This window comes from Rana temporaria, chromosome 1 (assembly GCF_905171775.1).
Source record: "Rana temporaria chromosome 1, aRanTem1.1, whole genome shotgun sequence".
Taxonomy (NCBI): domain Eukaryota; kingdom Metazoa; phylum Chordata; class Amphibia; order Anura; family Ranidae; genus Rana; species Rana temporaria.
The window spans coordinates 442,319,093-442,345,560 of record NC_053489.1 but is presented as its reverse complement, the minus strand read 5'-3'; the positions used below and the strand labels follow the sequence as shown (position 1 = coordinate 442,345,560).

The 26,468-nt window shown below is 43.6% G+C and overlaps 1 protein-coding gene across 3 annotated transcripts in view; it reads right to left on the bottom strand.

The window, feature by feature from the left end:
* The window catches only part of AFF1 (AF4/FMR2 family member 1), a 234,418-nt gene that overhangs the window by 158,655 nt on the left and 49,295 nt on the right, over positions 1-26,468 (bottom strand). For all 3 annotated transcript variants that reach the window (XM_040326684.1, XM_040326690.1, XM_040326698.1), the window contains exons 2-3: positions 22,371-22,491; positions 10,289-11,080 (exon numbers count right to left, since the gene is read on the bottom strand). In XM_040326684.1, the coding sequence (XP_040182618.1) occupies positions 10,289-11,080; positions 22,371-22,491 (913 nt within the window). The remainder of the gene's footprint in view (positions 1-10,288; positions 11,081-22,370; positions 22,492-26,468) is intronic.

Below are 26,468 nucleotides of genomic sequence, written 5' to 3'. Positions count from 1 at the left end.
CAGGACTGACTGGGAGATTGAAAGCTAGCAGAGTGAACAAAACAAGCCCTACTGCATTGTATACACTACAATCCCTGCGCTCACTGGCCATTTCTACATGTGCGTTTATGATGCATTTTCAGCGTTTACATGCGTTTTTAATTCTTAAACGCATATTTTTTTACCAAGTTGCATTTACATGCGTTTGCTGCACATTTACATGTGTTTACAAAACTTTGCAGTGCGTTCCAGTGCAGAAAAATTCAGAACACTGTACATTTTTTTATAAATGCACATTAAAGCACTGCAATGGTGTAAACTAGGCCCATTGAATTTTTATTGCATATGCAATTGTACTGCGTTGGAGTGAAATTGGTGTAAGCCAGCTCTAAACCTGGGAGCTTGATGACAGAGAATGAAGCGCGAGGCGTGTTAAAGTGGATGTAAAGCCACTCTCACCCTTTCTAAACTACTGCCATAGTGTTGATCTATAAGGATATAGATGCCTCCTGCATGTATCCTTACCTGTCAAATGTCTCCTCTCTGTCTGTTATAAGAACTGAAAAACTGCAGATTCTGTGGGTTGGTCTGTTGTCTGGAGCTCGGTGGGTGGAGTAGTGATGTCAGTAGACTCCCCGCCCACCTCTACACTACCCTTGTCAACATGCTTTTTTTCCTGTGTATTCCTTACACAAAATTTTATGATCACCAACATCCAGTCAAAATCCAGAATAATAACCACATGACTTCAGAAAATGAGTGGGGGGAGGGGGGGAATTAAAAAATAATGCCTGTCTCCAGGCTTGTGGTGCATGAGAATGTAAACAACCTGTCACTCATAGCAAGGCGGTGGAACGGACTAAGGTTTTCTCTGCAAGTCTGTTTTAGTTCACTGAACAATAAAAGAGGATTGCTCAGAGCTGAATTAACCGTGTGGCAAGACTAGGCACAGATGATAGGAAATCTTATACTGTACATTGCGACATCAAAAAAATAAATAATTTTGGGTTTACATTAGGGTTGTCCCGATACCACTTTTTTAGGACCGAGTAAAAGTACCGATACTTTTTTTCAAGTAGTCGCCGATACCGAATACCGATACTTTTTTTAAATGTGTCCCCAAATGCAGCCATGTCCCCCCCCATATGCAGCCATGTCCCCCACATATGCAGCCATGTCCCTCTAGCCATGTCCCTCACATATGCAGCCATGTCCCTCTAGCCATGTCCCTCACATATGCAGCCATGTCCCTCTAGCCATGTCCCTCACATATGCAGCCATGTCCCTCTAGCCATGTCCCTCACATATGCAGCCATGTCCCTCTAGCCATGTCCCTCACATATGCAGCCATGTCCCTCTAGCCATGTCCCTCACATATGCAGCAATGTCCCTCTAGCCATGTCCCTCACATATGCAGCAATGTCCCTCTAGCCATGTCCCTCACATATGCAGCAATGTCCCTCTAGCCATGTCCCTCACATATGCAGCCATGTCCCTCTAGCCATGTCCCTCACATATGCAGCAATGTCCCTCTAGCCATGTCCCTCACATATGCAGCAATGTCCCTCTAGCCATGTCCCTTGATGCGGCGGCGCGATGCGGCGGCAGCGGCGGGGGGGAGGGGGGGGAAAGTATTCTATTTAGGTATCGGGGGTATTTGCGCGAGTACGAGTACTCCCGCAAATACTCGGTATCGGTCCCGATACCGATACTGGTATCGGTATCTGGACAACCCTAGTTTACATCCACTTAACAAGCATGATGCTACTTTGTGATCAGGCTATATCGTCTTTTCAGGGGTGCACAGATCACAAAACTGACTAAAGAGAATCAAAAATTATTTGGTCACTAAAACGATTCCTAACTTACAGCTGTGAGTTTGGCTACCAATATTGCTTTTACAAGCAGTGGAAGGCGATGTCCCACCACCCGCAGCTCTCCAATCCCACCGAGGAATCCCAGAGTGAAACTGGCGCTTCCGCCGGCTAACCATAGTGCTGATCAGAGACTGGAACAGCTCCGGTCAGCTCTATGGTCCAAGAACCCAGAAGCGATGAGCATTTTATCACTTCTGCTTTAGTGGTTTAAAAAGAGCATCTAAAATCATATCAATATTGGTATTATCTGATGCTTTTAAGGCTAGAGGAAAAATCTGGGGTCTACTAGACACCAGATCTTTATATAAGCCCCCTTTCACACTGAGCCATGACCACATTAGTGCTAAAGCACCGCTCGTTTCAGCAGCGCTTTAACGCTGATTAAGAGGTGCTCTTCAGGCTCTTTTAACCCCCGCTAGCGGCTGAAGAAGGCGTTAAAAGCACCAGTGTTGCTGCACTTGTGAAGTGCGCTTTGGAAGCGCTAGTCATTCATTTCAACTTTTTTTCAACGTCCCACAAGCACAGTGGCGCTGTTAGTAATATATGGGAGTTAGAAAACACAAAGTACGTTTTATATAGCTCATTTGGATGTTAATAAAGTGTATAGTAACACAAGGGATAAATGGAGAGGACAATGGTGTGGAGAAATGGGATTATTATATATATATATATATATATATATATATATATATATATATATATATATATATATATATATAAGCTTCAAACAGAGTCCATGTACCGGGGCAAGCCTTCCAAAGGGGAGATGAGAGCAGACTCCAACATATGAAAAAAAGAAAAGAGGGCCCCCTCCAGGTTAGGGACAATGTAACTTTAATTGACAATAGGTGACATCATCCACTTACATAATATGTACTATATATCCAGATTGTAAAGTCCTTTTTCTGGCCCTTGTAGTGATGTCCTTCCGCACTAGATGGGAGCTGAAAGGGTGCTACAGTTCCTCTGTATCCGACCGTACGTGTAGCAGTAACTTGGATGGTGAGAACATTGGAAACGAGGTGCGGAGCGCAGCGTGGGTCGCGATGACATCACAGGTACCAGCTGTTGGTGACGTTTCAGAGCTTGCGCTGTAGGTTACTGAGCGCGCTCCTTTCTCAAGCCTTGAGAAAGGAGTGCGCTCAGTAACCTACAGCGCAACCTGGAAGCGCTCTTTTTTCTTTTTATCAATAACTCTAAAGCTGTCCATGGAAGGATTGAAATTTGACCAGGAACTGGCCAAATTTCGATTCACGTATGGTGGTCCTCGTTTGACACAAGTCAATTGCTAGAGCAACTTCTGTCAAATGGGAATGTTGGAATCCTTTTCTTGATCAGTGTCTGGAGGAGTCCCACTGTCAGAATAATGCCTCAGGGGGGATGATTGCTTTCGAATACAATGTCTCAGTGGGGAGGAATTTGTTCTGTTTTTTGGATCAGTCTCCTGGCTCACCAAGAACCTTACATATATAACAACTATCACCCCACATCAATAGAATATGCATATGCAAAAAGTAGTTACATACTGAGCAGCCTCCATGATGGTCTTTGACACACAAAATATGTAAAAACCACTGCTGTAATTCTCACCCATGGCCAGTGTGCTCCACCACTGTCAGATGATCATGTATTTTTAGAGGCCAGTTACTATAACTACTTTTTGCATACGCATATTTAACACTAGTTTTTGTACATTGACCGTGTTCTGGACATCGTATGCGTTCCTGAAGAAAACGTTTTAAAAAATGCTTCGAGTTTCTGATGTACGAAATACGAAATATTCTCCGTATTACAGACGTGAACTTTACCTGGGAACACAAGGATGTGGTTCCCACTCTGTTTTTTTTAACATTTGTATAATTCATTTGGAATTTTATGTGATCTATTCCTGTTTTGTTTGCTCACTACATGATGGCCTTTTGCAGTCCCTTTGCTACAACAAACATCGTTGTATTTTCCTTCATTTTGCCTAGACATGCACCAAACATTTATTTTAGCTGTAAAAGTCAAGGTACTGTATATTTTTCAAAGCAAACTATGAATATCTGTGAAAAGCTCCACCTGTTAAGTTTCCATGAGACGTACGTGACAAATTAATTTACACGATGATAAACCGGCAAACAAAGCATGGTCAAATACTTTTTTTTGCCAAGCTCTTTTACATTTTGAATAAAAGGGTCATTTTTAACCACTTTACATCCCGCCTAAGTTAAAATGACGCCGCAGATGGGATCTCCAATCCAGGGCAGGCGTCACATGACGACCTCCAATTCATGCTGTGATAGGGGGCGTGCACGTGCCGCCTGAGGCATGTGCAGCGTCACTGGGGCTTGTGACTGAGCAGGAACTTGGATCTGGGTGTGTAAACACACAGATTCACGTCCTGTTAGGGGAGAGACCGATCGTTTGTTCCTAGTATATAGGAACACCGATTGGTCTCCTCTCCCAGTCAGTCCCATCCCCCCTACAGTTAGAACACGCACCTGGAACACATTTAACCCAAAAATGCCATAAAACTATCCCCTATTTTGTACACGCTATAAATTTTGCGCAAACTAAAATCGATAACTGCTTGAGATTTTTTCACCAAAAATAGGTAGAAGAATACGCATCGGCTAAACTGAGGGAAAAATAAAAATGTTTATATATATATATATATATATATTTTGGGGATATTTATTGTAGCAAAAAGTAAAAAATATTGCATTTTTTTCAAAATTGTCGCTCTATTTTTGTTTATAGCGCAAAAAATAAAAACCGCAGAGGTGATCAAATACTACCAAAAGAAAGCTCTATTTGTGGGGAAAAAAGCACGTCAGTTTTGTTTGGGTACAACATCGCACAATTGTCAGTTAAATTAATGCAGTGACATATCGCAAAAAATTGCTGTGGTTTAAGTGGTTAAATGCCTACATGGAAAATATATCAGCCTAAAGTAAACCTGTGCGTTTTGTCCTGGGCAAATTAACTGCTATGATCGAATGTAAACCGTGTTGAGTAAGTTTATATCTGGCTTACGGTACTCTGATTTGATCTGGCAATAACAAAAGAAAAAGGCTGGATCAGATCAGAGGGGGGTTGGGCGTAAACTGACAGCCAGTCTGCGTACATCTGCCTGCCCATAGAGCAACACGGGCTTATGTAGAGCGGACACGGACCTGTCATCAGGCTTCTCTGCTCAGCAGGGATCAGTGGACCGATTCCCTGCTGAGCAAAACTGTATCTGGTCTGTGTGAAAGGGGCTTAACAGGGGGGAAACACTAAAAGGCAGTGTGTGCTGCTGAGGAGGAAGGCATTAGGTTCCATTTTACACCAGGGAGGTCCACTGCAGCGCAATTAATGTGCATTATACCGTGACGTAAAGGGGGTAAAGAAGCCCATTCATTTAAATGGGTTGCCTAATGCACCACAATGAACCAAAAATCGCAGCACATAGACGGTGCAAGTTTAGGAGATCGTTACTGAACCTACAGGTAAGCCTTAATAAGTAACCTGTAGGTATGAATTCAAAAAGCAATCTTTACTACCACTTTATGCGTTGCGTAAACTGTTGGCTCTATAATAATCCCGTATAAGAATACATTTTTTTTTTTTTGAAAATGTCATATGCAACATTTGGCATTGTTACTGTCACACTCAATGTATCCCAGCCTGTTGCATGCTCTCCCTATGCAGTATATAAAATAAATCTTTCCATTTCACCTTTATTGGCCCCATAAATTGACAGCACTTACCGTATCCTATCCAGATTTAAGCATAGAGTGTGAACACAATTTTTTACATTTCTGTCCGAGGCATCAAACTATTTAAAAATGATGCATTTGCTTTATTAAACAGGGAAGCTAAACAAAATGTTTCAATTGCTGGGTTCTAACTTGGACACAGCACAATGCTTCAGACGTCAGGAAAGTACTGAGAGGTTAAAACAAACACTGAAAGTATATTTGTGTAGCAGATCACAACCATATGTCCAGCTAGAGCATTACCCATTTCTGACTAAAGGTACCTACCGTACATGAGATTTCTTTTATCTGCACCAACACTTCATTTTTTCAGGCCAAGTTTTAACCAACTTCAATTTTTTATTCGGGCAGTACTGATATACAGAGGTTTGGCACGATGCCAAAATGTATACGCACACATACAAGGGCATTAGCTGCAACTGTCAAATGGCAATTACCAAATCTGGTCATTTTCAGCAGTTACGCTTTTTTCTCCATAGTTTAACCACTTGCCTACCAGGTCAATTCTGACATTTCTCTCCTAAATGAAAAAAAAATCATTTTTTTTGCTAGAAAATTACACAGAACCCCCAAACACCATATATGTTTTTTTCGCAAAGACCCTAGAGAAATAATTGGCTGTCATTGCAACTTTTTATCTCGCACGGTATTTGGCCAGCAATTTTTCGAACAAGTTAAAAAAAAAAAAAAAAAAAATGTAAAGTTAGCCCAATTTTTTTGCATACTGTGAAACATGATGTTACACTGAGTAAATAGATACCCAACATGTCATGCTTCAAAATGAAATGGCGCCAAACTTCAGTACTCAAAAATCCCCATAGGCGACGCTTTACATTTTTTTTTACAGGTTACATGTTGAGTTACAGAGGTGCTAGAATTGATGCTTGCGTATATGTTCGCTTCTGCAAGTGAGCACGCGGGGGGACAGGGGTGTTTTTTTTTTTTTTTTTAACCACTTAAGGACTGCCCAACGCCGATATACGTCGGCAGAATGGCACGGCTGGGCACAGGCACGTACCTGTACGTCGCCTTTAAGAGCCCAGCCGCGGGGGCGCGCTCGCAACCTGGTCCGAAGCTCCGTGACCCGATCGCCGCCGGTGTCCCGTGATCGGGTCACAGGAGCTGAAGAACAGGGAGAGATGCGTGTAAATGTAAGAATCGCTCCCTTAGGGCACACTTAACCCCTTAGTGCCACCTAGTGGTTAACCCCTTCACTGCCATTGTAATTTTCACAGTAATCAGTGCATTTTTATAGCACTTTTCCCTGTGAAAAAGATAATGGTCCCAAAAATGTGTCAAAAGTGTCTGATGTGTCCGCCGTAATGTCGCAGTCACGAAAAAAAAAAAAAAAAGCTGATCGCCGGCATTACTAGTAAAAAGAAAATGTAATAAAAATGCCATAAAACTATCCCCTATTTTGTAAACGCTATATCTTTTGCTCAAACCAATCAAACGCTTATTGCAATTTTTTTTTTACCAAAAATAAGTAGAATACGTATCGGCCTAAACTGAGGAAAAAATAGTTTATATATTTTTGGGGATCTTTATTATAGCAAAAAGTAAAAAATATTGAATTTTTTTCATAATTGTCGCTCTATTTTTGTTTATAGCGCAAAAAATTAAGAGGTGATCAAATACCAAAAGAAAGATCCATTTGTAAAAAAAAAAAAAAAAAAAAAAAAAAGGAAGCCAATTTTGTATGGGAGCTACGACCGCGCAATTGTCAGTTAAAGCGACGCAGTGCCGAATCGCAAAAAGGGGCAAGGTTCTTAACCTGCATAATGGTCCGGGTCTTAAGTGGTTAACTGTTAAATTTTACAGTTATTCCTATTACAAGGAATGTAAACACCCCTTGTAATAGGAATAGTGTGCAACAGGTCCTCTTTACAGTGAGATCTGGGGTCAATAAGTCCCCAGATCTCACCTCTAGGCTGGGAAGCCTGAAAAAAATAAAAAAAAAAGATTTTTTTTTTTTAATCACTTTAACCGCTTGCCGCACAAACATTTACGCCGTCAGAATGGCATGGCTGCGCAAAGGGACGTACCTGTACGTCCCTTTGAATTTGTCGCCGTGCGGGCACGTGCCCCTGTCACGAGCTCTGAGACACGCGGACTCTGTCCGCCGGTGTCCCGCGATCGTGTCACTGCCCTGTTCTGCCTTGTGACAGGACACCGATCTACTGCTCCCTGTCATCATGAGCAGTGATCAATGTCGTGTCACTGGTAGCCCAGCCCCCCACACCAGTTAAAATCACTCCCTAGGACACACTTAACCCCTTCCTCACCCCCTAGTGGTTAACCCCTTCCCTGCCAGTGCCATTTGCACAGCAATCGGTGCATTTTAATAGCACTGACTGCTGTATAAATGACAATTGTCCCAAAAAAGCATCAAACGTGTCCGATGTGTCCGCCATAATGTCGCAGTCACGATAAAAAAAATGCAGATTGCCACCATTTCTAAAAGGAAAAAAAATCTTAATAAAAATGCCATAAAACTATCCCTATTTTGTAGATGCTATAACTTTTGCACAAACCAATAAATATACGCTTATTGAGATTTTTTTTTACCAAAAATATGTAGAATACGTATTGGCATAAACTGAGGACATTTTTTTAATTTACTTTATTTTTTGGGGATATTTATTATAGCAAAAAGTAAATATCGCTCTCTTCAAAATTGTCACTATTTTTTTGTTTATAGTGCAAAAAATAAAAACCGCAGAGATGATCAAATACCATCAAAAGCAAGCTCTATTTGTGGGGAAAAAAGGACGTAAATTTTGTTTGGGAGCAACATCGCACAATTGTCCGTTAAATCGACGCAGTGCTGAACTTCAGTTCCACTGGCAGGTGCCGCGAGGTCCAGTCCAGTTGTCTGAAAAGCGCTTACTTATGACTGTCTTGTGAGTAGGATCATTGCTTTTTATTCTGTTTTTAATAAATTTTAAGTGGTAATGCACAAGGTCGGTGTGCCCTCCTTTCTTTTCTTTTTCGTTTTAGCCATATGAACACCCTTTGTTCTGTGGAGGGCTGCAAGACTTCTGAATTTTGCCGTTAGACTACACTGCTGTACCCGGTTTGGCGAAACACCAGAGCGCAGGAGGTTTTGTGTTTTTTAGCCAGCTTTATACTCATTCTTAAAAGAACTCTGCACCCCCAACACTTCTGCTAAAGCCTATGGGCTTGCTTACATCACAGCATGTATGTCATTGTGTGCATAACACATGCTGTGTTGCAATGCATTGTTAGCACACATTGAAATGCTTTTTTTTTTAAAGCGGGGGTTCACCTGAAAAAAATACATTTTAAAAGCCAGCAGCTACAAATACAGCAGCTGCTGACTTTAAAAAAATTAACACTTACCTGTCCATGTTGCCCGCGACGTCGGCAGCCGAAGCCGAGCGGTAGCTCGGCTCTCGGCTTCCCCCGCCGCCATCCTCGGTAAGGGAACTGGGAAGTGAAGCGTTGCGGCTTCACTGTCCAGTTCCCTACTGCGCATGCGCGAGTCGCGCTGTGCAGTTCCCACTGGTCCCCGCTGTGTTCTGGGACCTGAGTGTTTCCCAGGACACAACGGGAGGGTGACGCGGAGGGGCCGGGCTCCCGCGAGAGTCTATAGCCGGAAGTGGTGCAAATACCCGTTTTATACAGGTCTCTGCACCCCCTCCCCCATGAAAGGTGTCAAATGTGACACCGGAGGGAGGGGGGTAGGTTCCCGAAAAGCGGAGGTTCACTTTTGGGTGAACCTCCGCTTTAAGTTGTTTTTCTTCTGCGCTTCAGTGTATTGCAATGCGTTACAGTGCATCAGAACACACACACAAATACCTTTTTCGGTACCCCATTGGTTTACTTTTAATTGAATTGTGAACAAGCCCTAAATCCAGCTGGGATGTCGGCTGTGAAGTTGCAGCAGTGTGAACCGGGGCCAACACAAGCTGTTTACAAGATTAGAAGACGCAAACATTCAGCTCCCCTACCTTTGGCCCATGCATAAATTGCTATACTGATTAGAGTTATTATACATGATATATCTAGCGCTAAGGCGATAGATGAAGCGAGCGGAGCCATTGTGTTCTCCCGGAAGTTGGCACGGGAAGTCGTCCCTGCCAACTGCCTAGACTTAAGTTGATTGATGGATCAACTTGAGTACGATCAGTCTGGCCATACATGGATTGAATCTCGGCCGGTCCCTACTTCCAGTCTTACCCCTTTAACCATACAAAACCTGTCTGAGTGTCGCTCAGCCATTCATTGACAATTTTGTATTCTGTGAGTGAATACAAAGCTTCCTCTGATTGGCTAAGTCAGAGAGCATGACATCATCAGAAGCAGTTAACTCGCACAAAAACCGGGTACATTGCTCTGCACCCGCCCTGCGATGGGATGTGTGAGATGGCCCCAACAAGCAAAACTTTGTGATCCCCAAGAACCAGTATGCAATCTAAAAAACGCTAGTACTGTTCACAATCACAGTATATAAACAGTCCACTTTGAACTTCAGTTACCTGCAGGCAGTCAACAAGGCTATGAGCAAAATGTAAACATTAACCCTAGAATTATTTGGATATATGCACAGCAAGCTCAACATATGTAATAAAAAGAATTTACAAAGTTGTGGCACTCAGCATTTTTACAAATATCATATTGGACAATAGAGCTACAAGTGCATATTTAAGTTACTGAAGGACTTACCTCATATGGTTCAGATGCTAGTTTGGAAAACTTATCCTTGCCACTAGGTTTTAGATCTACATGACTTCCATATGACTCCTCATGGTAGTCCTCTTCAATTGGTTTTAAGTCTGGTGAATGAGTAGGAACTTGATCCTGACCATCCATGGGCCGTACATAAGCAGTGGGCTTTGGGGGCAATGTACTATTTGTCAAATATTTTGGGAAAGTTTGTGCGGAAGGCACCAAATTAGCAACAGTAGTAGCAGTGCCTTCTCTGTTGCCTGTGTCATTCAAAATTGGAGATTTTGTGGCACGGTGGTGAGATTTTGCATGGCTTTGGCCGCCCCGCGGCTTGGAATCAACTTGATGGCTGGAATGTAATGGTGACAATGGCTCAACTGGAGGTGACAAGGACGACAGTAAAGGGGAAAGGGCTGAGATGGAGTCAGGAGAGAATGACGGTTTAGCAGAGCTACCTTCTTGAGTTTGCTTGACAGTTTTCTCCATAGACATGACGCCAGTACGCTGCTGAAGGCTCACACGACTTTGGCTCCCTCTCAATTCATTAGAGCATAGGACAGAACCTGTATGAGGCCTTGGCCGGGACCCCAAAGACCGACTGTTATTGCTGTTATAAGAGTGCTGCTTATCTGATTTCACTAGTGAAGAGGCTGGTAAAGCACTTGAAGGGACATGAATAGAATCCTGGCAGGACTTTACACCTATCAGTTCCTTTACTTCTTCATAAACCTCTTCATAATTACCCAGCATGCTCTGTATACGACTTGACAATTCATCACCTTTACGTGTCTAAAAAAACAAAAAAACACAAAAAAATATATATATTAAAAACATGTAGCAGGGAAACAATAAAAAACACATTTATACCGATTTTTATTGAAGAAAACATTTTATATGCAACAACTGTCATAGGTCAAAAGGTTGCCACAATGTTTGTCCTCTTTCCAGTTAAAGCATTAAATTCCTTTTATCCTCAGACACAAAAGTTTTACAGCATGCGACCAAGTTAATCTGGAACATCACTAGAAAATCAGACGCAAGTTAAAAAATAGCTGTAAATCTGTTTCTGTGCAACCCTTGGACCCAAGCTTTATGGGGGTCTCAAATTCAGCCCAAGTAGAATTTAAGCTCCATCCTCTCAATCCAACATTTATCGGGATTTTAGGGTAGGAGGCTTGGTGTCATGAGGAGGCAAGTCCTAATCTGGACATTAGTCAGGGCCCATTATAGACTGGGCTTAGAATCCATTCAGCTCCAAAAGAACACAGGGACTGAATCGAAGGATAATGGCTCACACTAAAACATGTACACAAATAAAAGTTCCAACTAAAACTGCATGCGCATTGAAATGTGTTTAAGGATTTTCTTTAACCCCAAACACCACTTTCCTATGTTCAGGAGAGATAAAGAAAAAAAAAAAAAAAAAAAAAGAAGAAGAGGGCCAAGGAAGAAAAAAGGATGAGCAAGAGAGAGCGCGCAAGACAGCAAAATATTTTTGCAAGCTATGTTCGCCAAATGACCTGGCAAAATCTTGCTCAGCAGAGGGCCCCAAACGACTCTTGTTGAAAGATCCCGCTTGAGAGATATTGGTTAAATAGTGTCTGCATCCAATCAAAGGCCAGCAAAGATACAGATGTCCAGTTTTATACCTGCATATTCATTGAAAGGGAAGGTCAAGATGCACATGTTTGCACACAAAACCAATGTTTTATTAATTGGACTAATGTCTTTACTAACTGATGAGCCTGCTGGGAGCACTGTGTTAAATGTATGTAGCATCAGCTACATACAGCGCCATCTTCTGGCAGTGGTACATCAACTTCCTGTCCATCTCCTGGAACAAAATAGAGTAGTCACAGGAAGATTACATTTTTCGAATACAAGGCTTCCTCTGACTGTCTTAGGTGAACAGATAACATCACAAATTCACCCCATCCAATCACAGAAAGCCTTGTATCTATTCATAAAACACAAAGCTTCCTGTGACTGGCTGAGCAGGGCTCAGCCCGACTCATTTTTGTTCCAGAGGCAAGGCGAAAAGTTCTCATCCCACTGCCAGAACACAGCTCTGTACATTGTATGTAGCTAATGCTACTTACAGTTTTTATAGCGCTCACAGTGGGCGCAACTGTTAGTAAAAGGAAATAGTTTGTTTGGACCAGCATGGCCCAAACTATTTAAAGGTGAAAGAGTTTGGCTTGATTACCCAATCATTTCTGTTTACAATGCATACAATGCATACCCAATCGTGCACGTTAACAAACTTTAAACGTCACTGGCCAGTTTGTAAAAAAAAAAAAAAAAAAATAGGATTTTATACTCACGAAAATCTTTTTTTTATGGACGGACACAGCCTTAATCTTGACAAAATGGGTATTAGCCTTCCTTTAGGCCAGGGGGCGGTCCTACTGGCTATATCCCCTCAGCCTGCACCAAGCAGCTCAGTTCGTCAAAAGCAGTACAAAACTTAAAAAGAGGGGTGGGTGCGGTGTCTGTCCATGAACTCAGAGAAAAAGATTTTACGGTGAGTATAAAATCCTATTTTCTCTTTTGTTCATGGACGGACACAGCCTTAATCTTGACAAAGTGGGACATCCCAAAGCAGTGTCAAAATGAGGGGTGGGAACAGCATAAAATTAAACTTCACCCCAAAACAAAAACAGAGCTCCTCAAGCAAAACTTTGCGGACGAAGAAGCATCAGAAGATGCACTGACATCAACTTGTAAAGTTTAGTGAAAGTGTGACCGGGCGACCAGGTCGCCGGCTTACACACCTGGGAAACAGGCGCTTGATGTCAGAAAGCCCAAGAGGCACCTATTGCCCTGGTTGAATGCATCGTGACAGGGAGGCGCCCGACCGTTTATGGCATAAGCCTGATCACGATCTGTCGGATCCACCTTGAAATGGTGGCCTGTGAGACCCCTGGGCCCTTCTTGGGACCAGCCACCGAAACAAACAGTGAGTCTGAACTGCGGAACGGAGCAGTAACAGACATGTAAACTCTCAGAGCTCGGACAACGTTCAAAGGAATGCCATGTTGTCTCCTTAGGATTCGAGGATGAAAACACAAGGATGGCAGTACAATGTCTTCCTTGAGATGGAAGGTCGAAATGACCTTAGGAAGAAAAGAAGGCTGCGGACGCAGCACCACCTTATCCTTGTGGAAGATCAGATAGGGAGCCTTTCATGACAAGGTTGCCAGCTCAGAACCCGTCTTAACTGACATAACAGCCACCAAAAAGGACCACTTTATGAGAAAGTGTCAACAAGGGAACTTCCCTAATGTTCTCAAATGGTGGTTTCTGAGGCACCTAGGACGTCATGTCGTTAAGGCCATTGACTGTAAAGAAGGATGACGTATGGGACCTTGCGACAGCAGGTACTCTCGTATCGGTAGACGCCAAGGGACGTCTGCTATTCAAATCCCCACGGAGGTAGTGGAGGATGGACCGGAGAGGCCGCATGCCGAACCCCCTGTATAAACATTCTCACTAGAGAGCGAGCTGCCAGGGGGCGTGGGAAAAAAAAAAAAAAAAAAAGACAGCAAGGGCAGATATCTGCCCCCTAATTGTACTTAAAGCAAATTTTTGGTCCACCCCACCCTGTAACAGCAGGACTCTGGGAACCAAATAAGCACACGGATGTCACCTCATTTCCTCAGAAATGGATATGTAGGTCTTCCAAGTGTGATGGTAAATCTTCCCGGAGGATTATTTCCGAGCACTCCTCATGGTAGAGATCACCAGTCTGACAGGCCCCGGTTTCTTAGCACCTGGCTCTCAATAGCCCTGGTGTTAAAGGCCAGCGACTGTAAAACAGGATGGCGTATGGTACCTTGAGACAGCAGGTCCTTTCCTAGCAGTAGATGCCAAGGGACGTCTGCTACTAGGCACACTAGGTCGGCGTACCAAGAATGCCAAGGCCAATCCGGAGCAATTAGGATCATTGGAATCCCCTTTATCTCCACTCTGCAAAGCAGATGAGGAAAGAGCTTTAGAGGAGGGGAGGCATAGGTTAGCCGGTAATGACTCCACAGTGTCACCAACGCATCTGTCGCGTCTGCCACAAACCTCAATACCTTCCAAATGAGTCGAGACGCCAGGAGATCTACGTCTGGCCTGTCCCATCTTGGGCAAAGGAGCTGAAACACATCCGGGTGCAGAGACCATTCTCCTTGGTCCAGCATCTGGCGACTCAGGTAGTCCGCTTGCCAGGTTTTCCACGCTCAGAATTTATACGGCCGACAGGGCCGGTACGCTCCTCTCTGCCCACCTTAGGATGCGAGCGACCTCTGACGCTGCAGCCGAGCTTCTTGTTCCTCCTTGATGGTTGACATATGCCACTGCCGTGGCGTTGTCCAACTGGATGCCCCTGTAGCCTCTGAGACCATGTGGAGAGGCACAGCCCGATCGCCCAAAGTTCCAGGACATTGATCGGCAAGTGGGAATCCTCCGGAGACCATCAGCCCTGGGTCAACTGAACCCCCCAGACTCCCCCCCCCCCCAACCGGTAGGGCTGGCGTCCGTCGTGATGGACTATTCAGTGAAGAGGAAGGAACGACTTCCCGGACAGAAGTGCCGGTGAGGTCAGCCACCAAACAAGGGAGACCAGATGGCTCATCCAGATTTGATAATCCAGGAATGATGGGCACTTGCCCCATCTGGACAAAATTTCCTGCTGTAACACTCGCGTGTGAGATTGCGTGTTGGAGGGTTTGACAGGTTATAGACACGCTCACCTCTAATTCTGAGGCTGAAGTGGCCCTCAGAAGAAGGTCGTCCAAGAAGCCCACATTAGCGATGCCATGTTGTCTTAGTAGAGCCAGAATTGGGGCAAGCACCTTGGTGCCGATGCCAAGCCAAAGGGGAGAGCCACAAATTGATAGTGGTCTTCCCTGACCGCAAAAACGCAGATATCTCCGATGCTTTGTGCAAATGGGGACATGTAAATAGGCATCCCTGATGTCCAAGGATGCCAGAAAGTCCCCCAGCTGGAGGGCAGCGACGACAGAGCGAACCGATTGCATCCGGTATCTTTGTACCTCCACAAAGCAATTGAGGGCCCTGAGGTCCAGAATTGGGCAAACGCTTTGGTACTATGAATAGATTTGAGTAAAACCGTTCCTGTACTGGGAAAGGGATAACCACACCACGTTTCAGCAGGTCTCCCGACAAGCCGGTTGTAGCTGGAGGGAAAAAAATCTGTTTGGTGGGCAAGATAGAAATTCTATCTTGTACCCTGAAGAGACTACCTCTCAAACCAAGCGATCGGGGACCCGAGATGTCCACCGGGTTGCGAATTTGCAAAGACGTCACCCCAAACCTTCATGCGGAAGTAGCTTTGTCTGCAGGTTTGCGAAACCGGGGACGTCTCTGTCCCCGAGCAGGCGCTTTATCGGCCTGAGGTCTTTTACCTGCCGCACTGGGCGGACGTAAAAAACACTTGTGTGCAGTGAAGAAGGGCCCTTGCCTATGGCGTGGCTCCTTCCCCTTTTTGGATTGTAGGAGCAGCGTGCTCTTACCTCCTGTGGCATCTTTAATTATGCCATCTAGGCAAGCTCCAAAAAGTCTGTCGCCCTTAAAGGGCAAGTCCATCAGGGCCTTCTTGGAAGAATGGTCTGCAGACCAATTCTTTAACCAAAGTAGACGGCGTAACACCACTGCATGGCTTGAAGCCCTGGCCAGCAGAGGAATCGTGTCCAAGGCTGATTCGCAAACAAAATTTTAGGCCCTGTACCAGTTGGTCAGCTAGGGCTACCTCGTTCGGGGGAAGCCCGACGTGCTTCTAACCCATTGTGCAGCATCTTTGCCTATTCCGTGAATGTCTGAGATACCAGGGCCCACTATCAGGGGGCGAGGTCCATAATTTCCAGAAACTCTTCAAGAGGGTAACACACTGCGGTGAGAAGCCCTATTGCGTGCTGATCCGGAGTCATCCTCACTGTCCGGCCGGTCTCGGTCCACATTCTCAGATACCTCAGAGCCAGGGTCATGAGCCGTAGCTGGACCCTGCTACTCATCCGAGTTGTCCCCAGAAGATGGCGGGGGGAGGGGGCACTTTCTAGCCCCTGTTTGCCCACATGTTGCTTCCACCTTGGCAACAAAGGCATCTAGGATTGCCGACCTAGCGTCCACCGATACATCGGGTGCAGGGGCATCAATTGCAAGCTCAGGTGTTACAGGGGGAAAAGCGTCTGCTTCTGACGCCATGTTGACCCACACACCTGACACAGGTACTTCAAGGCAAGGCACAGTAACCCACCCTCCTAGCTGCAGCAGACACGAGAGGACTCACCACCCTGGAACAGTAGTATGCTGCTTCCTCATCAGATATGCAGTCTGACCCTTCAGCAGCGTGTCTGTCAGTCTGTGCCGTTTAGGTGCTGTCTGATAGATGGCAAAATGGCCGCCGAGTGGCCACCAATGGCCAATAACGATCGCAGGCCACAAAAACATGGCCGCCGAGCATGAATAGGCAAACACCACCTGGATCACAGCAAAGATGGCCGCCAAGCAGATGATAGAGGCCAAATACAGCATGGCCACAAGAACATGGCCGCCAGTGCAGATAGAGCAATACAGCATGGATCACAGCAAAAATGGTCGCCGACAGCATGGAGCATGGACACACAGGTAAGCAAAATATTTTTAAGCAGCTTAGAACGATGCTTTAGCGGACGTATATGCACAGTTCCCCACAGGTGAAGCCCTCCCCAGGAGAACCCCCTGCCCCAGCAGCTAGTTTAGAGAGCCTAGGGAGGAGGGAAGGGAGGGAGGAGGGAAGGGAGGGAGGAAGGGATAGAGGCCTTTACTCACCTCTCCAGTGATGCCCAGCTCTGTCTTCCTGCTGAAGCAGGGGATTACTACTTACCCTTCCTGAGGATTATGCTGAAAGCATCCTAGACAGACCATCTCCCGTATGGTGACGGAGGTGACTGTCAGCCCAGCTGCTGCGACTCGGCCCTATAGACTGGTCATATGCATGCCCTGAAGCGTATATCTCACTGGCCACCCGTAGAGCGACGGGCCTGTCGTGGACGACCCAGTGCGTAGCTATGGTCGGCACACGCTCGATGGCCGAAACTAGGGGGAATACAAGGATCTGGAATCCAGCCTGACGCCCAGTTGGCAGTTGATCGAAGATCACAGGAACAAAAAATAAATAAAAATAAAATAATGAAATTTCCATCTGGAATAAACAACCTCCAAGCCTATGAGCCCGAAGGGAGCCATGTCTTCTCAAATAGGCAGAAAAAAAAACTGAGCTGCTTAGTGCAGGCTGAGGGGGTATAGCCAGTAGGACCGCCCCCTGGGCGAGGCTGTTCAGCTTTGAAGTTAACACTTTCTTCCCAGTCACTCCAAAAGGAAGGCGAATGCCCACTGTGACAAGCATTAAGGCTGTGTCCGTCCATGAACGAAAGAGAAAAAGTAAAATAAAAAAAGGGGTAGACTCTAAACTCTTTATTTAATCCCTCCACACACCAGTCAAACATATGTGGCAGCATAAAAGGTGAGAGGGTGCTCAATCGAACACCAAGCTGAGGGCATACAGAATAAGGCCCACTGCAGTGATGCCACATATATGCTTATGGCTGTCAGGAAAGGCTAAACTAGCCCTACTATAGGTTGTAAATAATGCTATATAATTTGTTTGCAATTTTTTTCCACATTGACAACCTTTAGGAAATTATGAAAATGGCATACTAAAAGGCAATGTCACCCACAGAGCATTTGTTGTACTCTAGTGGGGCGATGTCTCTACTGTGCATGGAGTTACTATTTTGTACTGCTTAAAGTGGTTGTAAACCTAAGACTTGAAATATGAACAAAGAATATCCCCCCCTATAGTGTGTACTTGTCTCAAATAAGAGTACCAAGTGTCATTTCTGTCTACTGCTTTGTTCCTCCACAATCTGCATGATTCACTTGTAACACGTTTTCCTGACACCAAGAAAATAAGGTGACAGGAGTGATCTCCAGCTGGTTGACAGACTCAGCTCTGTGTCTTTGTGCTGTGTAGAGGGGGTGTGTCACTTTCCTCCAATCAGCTTTCAGAGATCTCCTCACTGAGCTCTACAAAAGTGCAACTTCCGCTCTCTGTCCCCTTTTTCGGAACTCCCAGACAAGCTTTAAAAAAATGCTGGACTTTTAATGGATGTAGAGAAGACTGCAGATAAACAGGTAAAACTTATGTAGGATGATTTGTTTCATCTCTGTGTAACACCTGAGGCCAGTCAATTCACTGTGTACATGTAAGGGTTGGCAACCACTTTGAAGCACAACTCCAGGCTATTTTTTTTATTTGGTCATCTACACTGTGCTCTGTAAAGACCAAGGGGAAAAGAATGCTATCCCTTCCATGAATGACAGCTGAAGGTCTTGTATATGCAGCAGCAAGAAGCATGACAAGAGCTGCATTACCTGACATAATGTTGAATTTTATTTTACAGACAAGCTTGTTCTGAAATTTTAGCTGTTAGTGCAAATATACCAGACCGTACTTAAAGTGGAACTTTACCCAAAATAACGTGATAAAAGAAAATAATGTTCTTTTAATAAGAAACATTCCACATTAATAATTAGCTACCAAAATTTGTGCGTGCTGTATTTTGTCTCCAGCATTGTTCCTGTTTTTTCATGCTGGAGGCTGCCATTTTGCTCAAGTACAGAGCCCTTGAACAGTAGTAAATCTTTAGGCTGTCAGCAAATCGGCCTCTAAAAAGTTTGCACAAGGCCTAAAAACAGAGCAACTGGGCATGTGCAGAGCAGGGGGGAGACAGTGCATTACTGGTTTTTAAGAACAGTAAAGACACTTATTTTTAAATGTTTTGCATAACTATATCTGCAAAATGGGCCAGCCTGAAGAGATTCAGCAGGACTACGTTTTCTGACTAAAGTTCCATTTTAAAAAGTATTATTTTATAATAAAACTCAAGCAAGCAAAATTGTCAATTAAAAAAAATATATATTTTATTTTTATTTTTTCACAACTGTTCCAAAATTGAAAAAAGGCCCAGGTAGGAAAGGAATGTAATCTGGGAGGACAGAAAGCCTAAAAAAAAAAAAAACTTTTCAATACAAAACATTTAAATCTAAAGCCCCGTACACACGGTCGGACTTTTGCCCAACCAACTTCAAAATCCGGCACTTTTCGTATTTGTCCGACCGTGTGTACGTTCCATCGGACCAACTTTTTTGGCTTCAATCGGACAAAAAGTTGGGTCTGTGAACGGACCAACTTTCTGTTCCGAAAAGTCCGATTGTGCAAAGTGCGACCGTGTGTACAGCAAACCATCGGACTTTTTGAACAAAGTACAAATGCGCATGCTCAGAACCAATGTTAAACTCAACCAACAATAGCAGAAGTTAACCAAAGGGTGGCGGTAAAGAGCAAGTAAAACCACGTGATGTTGGGAAAGTGTTAGAAAAGTTTGCAGAAAAGTCCGAGCGTGTGTATGCTATGGGTGTGATCGGACAAATCAATTAAGTCAAAAATCCAAGGGAAATTTTGTTGGATGTCCGACCGTGTGTACGAGCCTTTAGAAATAAAAGAGGGCAATGAGGATCCTATGTGGAGAGATTTCCTTTGTTACCTTCTTCCAGACTAGTTGGACATGGCAAGTAGGTCATCCTCACTGAAATGTTGGCAATGTGTTGTTCAATGTGTTCTTTTCTCAAAGAAATGAGATGGCAGTGGAACAGCAATGCCATAATGGTGTGATCTCTAAACCATGTTCTCCTGGTATGGGTAGGCTTCATGGAAACTTGGAGAACTGAAGAGGGGGGGGGGGGGGGGGGGGTAGGGATTATAATAGGAAGAGAGGAGACAACGATATGGTAGTAGTGGTGCTGCAGGTGGTGACAGTGCAGGCCGACATATATGCAAAGCATTTTGTGCTGCATCAGGGCAAGGGAACCAACATTCCCATGGTGAGGGCCTTTTTTAAACCTCAGAAACTATCCTGAGTAAAGGGACCACGGCCATTTCAAAGTGGTATTCTTGTGTATATTCATTGCCTATATTTTTTCAGCGATTTTGTTCAGAACATGCCAAACGATATCCTCGTCTTTCTGAGGCCGTTGATGAATAGCAAGTTATCTGCTTTTAGTGGGCCTGGTCTCAAAACTTGGCCCCTCTTCAGGCTCCATAGACACATCCACTGTGGTTGTGGTGGCATTGCTGTCAGAAACAGCAGAACTGCAAGCATTATGCTCCAGAGTGCTGACAGTATTAGCCTCTGCCACAGATTCCTGCGCGTTCCTTCTCTGGATTGTAGTTTCTATAGAAGTTGTTTGTCCTGAAAAAAAACAAAACACACACACACACACGACTTCCAAGTCTTAATTTGAAGGAGAAAAAAAACTAAAAATACTGTAAACTTACTCCTGGAAAAGTTCTTACATTGCTTCAGAAAGCTTAGTAGGTAAAAATGCAGTATACCTGTATTCTGCAAGCCCCTACTCCACTAGGACTTTTTTCTGGAGAGGCAGCTCTTTTCTATAAACAAAAAAAAATAAGAAAAAGAAAAAAAAAAAAAAAAAGTTTCTAGCTACATTTCTATTCTTCAATGCATTTTGAATTCTACCTGGACAAATCAATCTTAAGCCTCATACACATGATCGGACTTCAAACTTTTTTGTGGATTTTTGTTCCAAGGCCGTTGGCTGTGAACTTGGTATACATACACACGGCAGAACTTTTTCAGCCAACAAACATGAACATAGAGACGTAATTGACGTATTACATGGTTTTTCTGCTCTTTAGTGTCACCCTTTGGGAAACTTATGCTATTGCTGGTTGATCTTTTGCATTGGTTCTGAGCATGTGTGTGTTTGTACTTTGAACTTAAGTCCGATGGACTTCTGTACACACAATCAGCCTTTTGTTTCCAGAAAGTTTGTCTGTTTGCAAAGTGAACATTTGTCTGATGAAAAACTAAAAAAGTTTGTCCTAGGGAGCGTACACACGGTTGGATTTTCTGAAGGGGACAACGGCATCAACTCCAAATTCTGTCATCCAAAATAGGATGTGTCGATGTGGGAGAGAGGCTTATCAAAAATCTAAAAGCTCCCTTTAGAATAAGACAGCCCCCAGATATCCCCCATCTGAAAGAGTATGAGGTACATAGCCCTTGTAATTCATTCAAAAAATAAATAAAAAGCACACACAAAAGGTAATTTTTGGTGGAAATAAAAGGATGTCCCTCTCATGTAAATCCAATCTTAGTCCCGTTATCCAGCATTTCAGAGCCACATCACTCATGATTGGCCATCTGCCACCAATGTGCCTACTCCACAGTCAGACTGGTAAACGACGAAAGACCTAAAAATCATCAATGGCCTATACACTACACAGATAAATTATACAGACAGCAAAATATTTGCATGTGTGCTGACATTTGTGCATGAAAAATACATTTGTCAATTTGGTCACGCTGCAAGCGAATGCTAAATAAATAAAGTACTTACTGTCGGATTTTGATTGCTTTTACCAATTCGAATGGGTTTTGGATGCAATATGTTCCCAAATCAGGAAGATCTTCCTGTCGTCTTAAGAATGGTGGTCAAGCTTGTGTTATAGCTCTTTGTGCTGCTAAAGAAGGCTGACAAATGATATCAAAGCAGCTGCTGAACATTTTTGTCCATTCATTTTAAAACCCCTTTTTCAACACCCATTTCTCTCAAAAACAAAATGCTGTACAGACCCTAGAAGGGTAAAACCACTTCATGCCTGCGCCCCTCCTAGGACATCAATTGTGGTGTCCTTGGGCTGATCAAATGCAGATACCAATACTATTACCTTAGACCAGCCATACACAGTGCAAATTTCTGTGGTTGCAGAAAATAAATTTGCACGATTCCGCTATCAACACAGTGTTGACAGTGGAATCAGCAAAAGGAAGCCGTCCCCACTGGGAAAAGGTAATTATCACCAGATATTCCGGCAGGCTGGTTGTACCAAAGTTGATCAACTTGGTACATTCAGCCTGCCCTTTAACAGTTCGAATCTCAGCCAGTTCCTGCAGAACTTTATGTCACATTTAAACAAAACAAATGGTCCGACTAGGCACACAAATACCTTGTAAGGTTCTGGAAAAAGGGGTGCATGGTCACTGAATGGGTGTCTTTCTTGTAGAATCTCCCGATTTCGTCTCTCGCGTTCTCTGATTCTAAGCAAATTCCTCTCTTCATTGTATAAGCTGCCAAATGATAAAAAATAATAAAACAAGTCAAACCTTTACACTTCAGTACACCATCTACAAAATTATATAATAGTAATAATCTGCAACTGTATACTTTCTACTGGGTTACCTGCATCAGCTTATTTAAAAAAAAAAAAAAAAGGGGGGGAAAAAAAAATAATCTCCCCACACACTTAATTTTTTATTATATAACACACACACACACACACACACACACACACACACACACACATACATACATACATACATACATACATACATACATACATACATACATACATACATACATACATACATACATACATATACACATACACACAGTGAGAAAAATAAGTATTTGAACACCCTGCTATTTTGCAAGTTCTCCCACTTGGAAATCATGGAGGGGTCTGAAATTGTCATCGTAGGTGCATGTCCACTGTGAGAGACATAATCAACATTTTTTTTTCCAGAAATCACAATTTATGATTTTTTAACTATTTGTATGATACAGCTGCAAATAAGTATTTGAACACCTGTCTATCAGCTAGAATTCTGACCCTCAAAGACCTGTTAGTCTGCCTTTAAAATGTCCACCTCCACTCCATTTATTATCCTAAATTAGATGCACCTGTTTGAGGTCATTAGCTGCATAAAGACACCTGTCCACCCCATACAATCAGTAAGAATCCAACTACTAACATGGCCAAGACCAAAGAGCTGTCCAAAGACACTAGAGACAAAATTGTACACCTCCACAAGGCTGGAAAGGGCTACGGGGAAATTGCCAAGCAGCTTGGTGAAAAAAGGTCCACTGTTGGAGCAATCATTAGAAAATGGAAGAAGCTAAACATGACTGTCAATCTCCCTCGGACTGGGGCTCCATGCAAAATCTCACCTCGTGGGGTCTCAATGATCCTAAGAAAGGTGAGAAATCAGCCCAGGACTACACGGGAGGAGCTGGTCAATGACCTGAAAAGAGCTGGGACCACCGTTTCCAAGGTTACTGTTGGTAATACACTAAGACGTCATGGTTTGAAATCATGCATGGCACGGAAGGTTCCCCTGCTTAAACCAGCACATGTCAAGGCCTGTCTTAAGTTTGCCAATGACCATTTGGATGATCCAGAGGAGTCATGGGAGAAAGTCATGTGGTCAGATGAGACCAAAACAGAACTTTTTGGTCATAATTCCACTAACCGTGTTTGGAGGAATAAGAATGATGAGTACCATCCCAAGAACACCATCCCTACTGTGAAGCATGGGGGTGGTAGCATCATGCTTTGGGGGTGTTTTTCTGCACATGGGACAGGGCGACTGCACTGTATTAAGGAGAGGATGACCGGGGCCATGTATTGCGAGATTTTGGGCAACAACCTCCTTCCCTCAGTTAAAGCTTTGAAGATGGGTCAAGGCTGGGTCTTCCAACATGACAATGACCCGAAGGATAACCAAGGAGTGGCTCTGTAAGGAGCATATCAAGGTTCTGGCGTGGCCTAGCCAGTCTCCAGACCTAAACCCAATAGAGAATCTTTGGAGGAAGCTCAAACTCCGTGTTTCTCAGCGACAGCCCAGAAACCTGACTGATCTAGAGAAGATCTGTGTGGAGGAGTGGGCCTAAATCCCTCCTCCAGTGTGTGCAAACCTGGTGAAAAACTACAAGAAACGTTTGACCTCTGTAATTGCAAACAAAGGCTACTGTACCAAATATTAACATTGATTTTCTCAGGTGTTCAAATACTTATTTGCAGCTGTATCATACAAATAAATGGTTAAAAAAATCATACATTGTGATTTCTGGATTTTTTTTTTTTGATTATGTCTCTCACAGTGGACATGCACCTACGATAACAATTTCAGACCCCTCCATGATTTCCAAGTGGGAGAACTTGCAAAATAGCAGGGTGTTTAAATACTTATTTTCCTCACTGTATATTTTCAGGCATTTTTACTGTACTCGGTTTCCTTTTAAATATGCTTTGAATGTTTTCTTTTCCTGAAAGCTAAAATTAAAAAGCACATTAGTGGTCTAAAGCAATAGTTAAATATAAAACTCATCTAAACCCCAAAAACATTAAATTGAATGTATTGCAGCTTAAAACGGGTATTTATTGTTTTTACCAGGCTATTATCACCTGATAACCCTACAAATAACAAATGTTTTGTCCCTTTGTGTACACTCCCATTTCTTCATGGCATCTATGGAGGCTGCAGGCTGGAATTTCAAGCATATCTGCTTTTGCTCATCTTCATTAAAAGTGGTTGTATACCCCGCTTGCACCTTTTTACCTACAGGCAAAGCCTATAAAGGCTTACTTGTAGGTAAAATGAAAAAAAAATGGTATTCACCTCGCATGCAGCCGCTGACATCGGCACATTACTCTGAAGGTCGGATGGATGCAGCCGGAAATTCAGAGCTCCTTGCCGAAACAGGGACTCCACTACACATGCACGGGAGTGACGTCATCATGGCTCCGGCCACTCAAAGCACTAGAGCCACAAACCCAGGAGAAGTGCAGAGGGAACATGTCAGCTCCCTCAGCAATGCATACTAGCTCATTATGCCTTTGCCTTACAGGTTTTTTTTCTCCTTCCATGGGAAAACTGCTTGAAAGCCAAAACTTACTACATGGGTGGCCCTGTCGGCTGCAAAACAATATCCAAAGTATCTAGTATCTAGTATTCAGACAGATGCTGGCTGAGGCTGTCTGAATACAATAGCCTCGGCGGAAGATTTCTCCAGCCACGCATTACAGCGTGAATGGGGGAGAGAGTCTGTTTAAGCTTTACGTGATGAATTGTTGGGATTAGTAGCGTACAAAAGATAGATAACATTGTTTTTTCTGCATTCTCGCTCACAGGAAGTGACAGACACTGCATTATTTTTCAAGGTAAGACCATTTTCAGCAAGTACAGAAGACACTAGATGATCTCATCAGAAATGCAACCAACACATGTAAGGATTGGTAGGCTGGAGTATATACAGTTTTTTTATAGATGTGCTTCAATGATAAAACATAACTATGTTTATCAATATACAACAATCACAGGAGTATATACTAGACATTAGCATAGTTGGTCATTTGACAACCAAAATATGCTTTTTAATGTTTTGAAATTCCTGCATCATCAGCAATGGCCCTTATCATATACTGCTGGCAAAGTCTGTATCAGAAAAGGCGCAGCTGTGAAGGTCTGAGCTGCTGTACTCAGATAAGAGGCCAAAAAAAGTAAAAATGTTTTATCTGAATGTTCTCAAGAACCAAGATGATGCATATAACTGTTTTTAAAAATGACTGCTGGTAACCTGACCAGTTAGCAAATGTTGCCAGCTATCCATATGAAAACATTGGCCTGCTGAAAAATGTGCTCTTTAAGGCCCCTTTCACACTGGGGAGTTATTGGAGCGAAGCCTCATCTGCAATCCCAATGTGCTGGTAAAGCACCGCTAAGACCCCAACGTTTTAGGGCGTTTTTGCAGTGCCTCAGTGTGAAAGGGTAAGGCGTTTTTACAGTGCTTTCAATTCATTTCAATGGAGGGGCGTTTTTGGAGCGGTTTTTTTTTTCAGCGCCCAAAAGCTGCTCCAAAGATGCTGCTTGCAGGACTTCTCAACGCCCCGCCAGTGCAACGCCTCAGTGTGAAAGGGTAAGGCGTTTTTACAGCACTTTCAATTCATTTCAATGGAGAGGGGCGTTTTTGGAGCGTTTTTTTCAGCACCCAAAAGCTGCTCCAAAGATGCTGCTGGCAAAACTCAGTATGAAAGGGTCCATTGAGATGCATGGAGAGCGTTTTATGAGCGCTATTTTTAACGCTAAAGTGCTGTAAAAACGCTTCAGTGTGAAAGGGGTCTTAAGCAGAACTTTGAGAACACAGTACATTACAAAAACACACACACACACACACACACACACACACACACACACACACACAGTGCTCAGCATAAAGGAGTACACCCCTTTTCAAAAGTAAGATTTTAAGTAATATCTCTATGAAC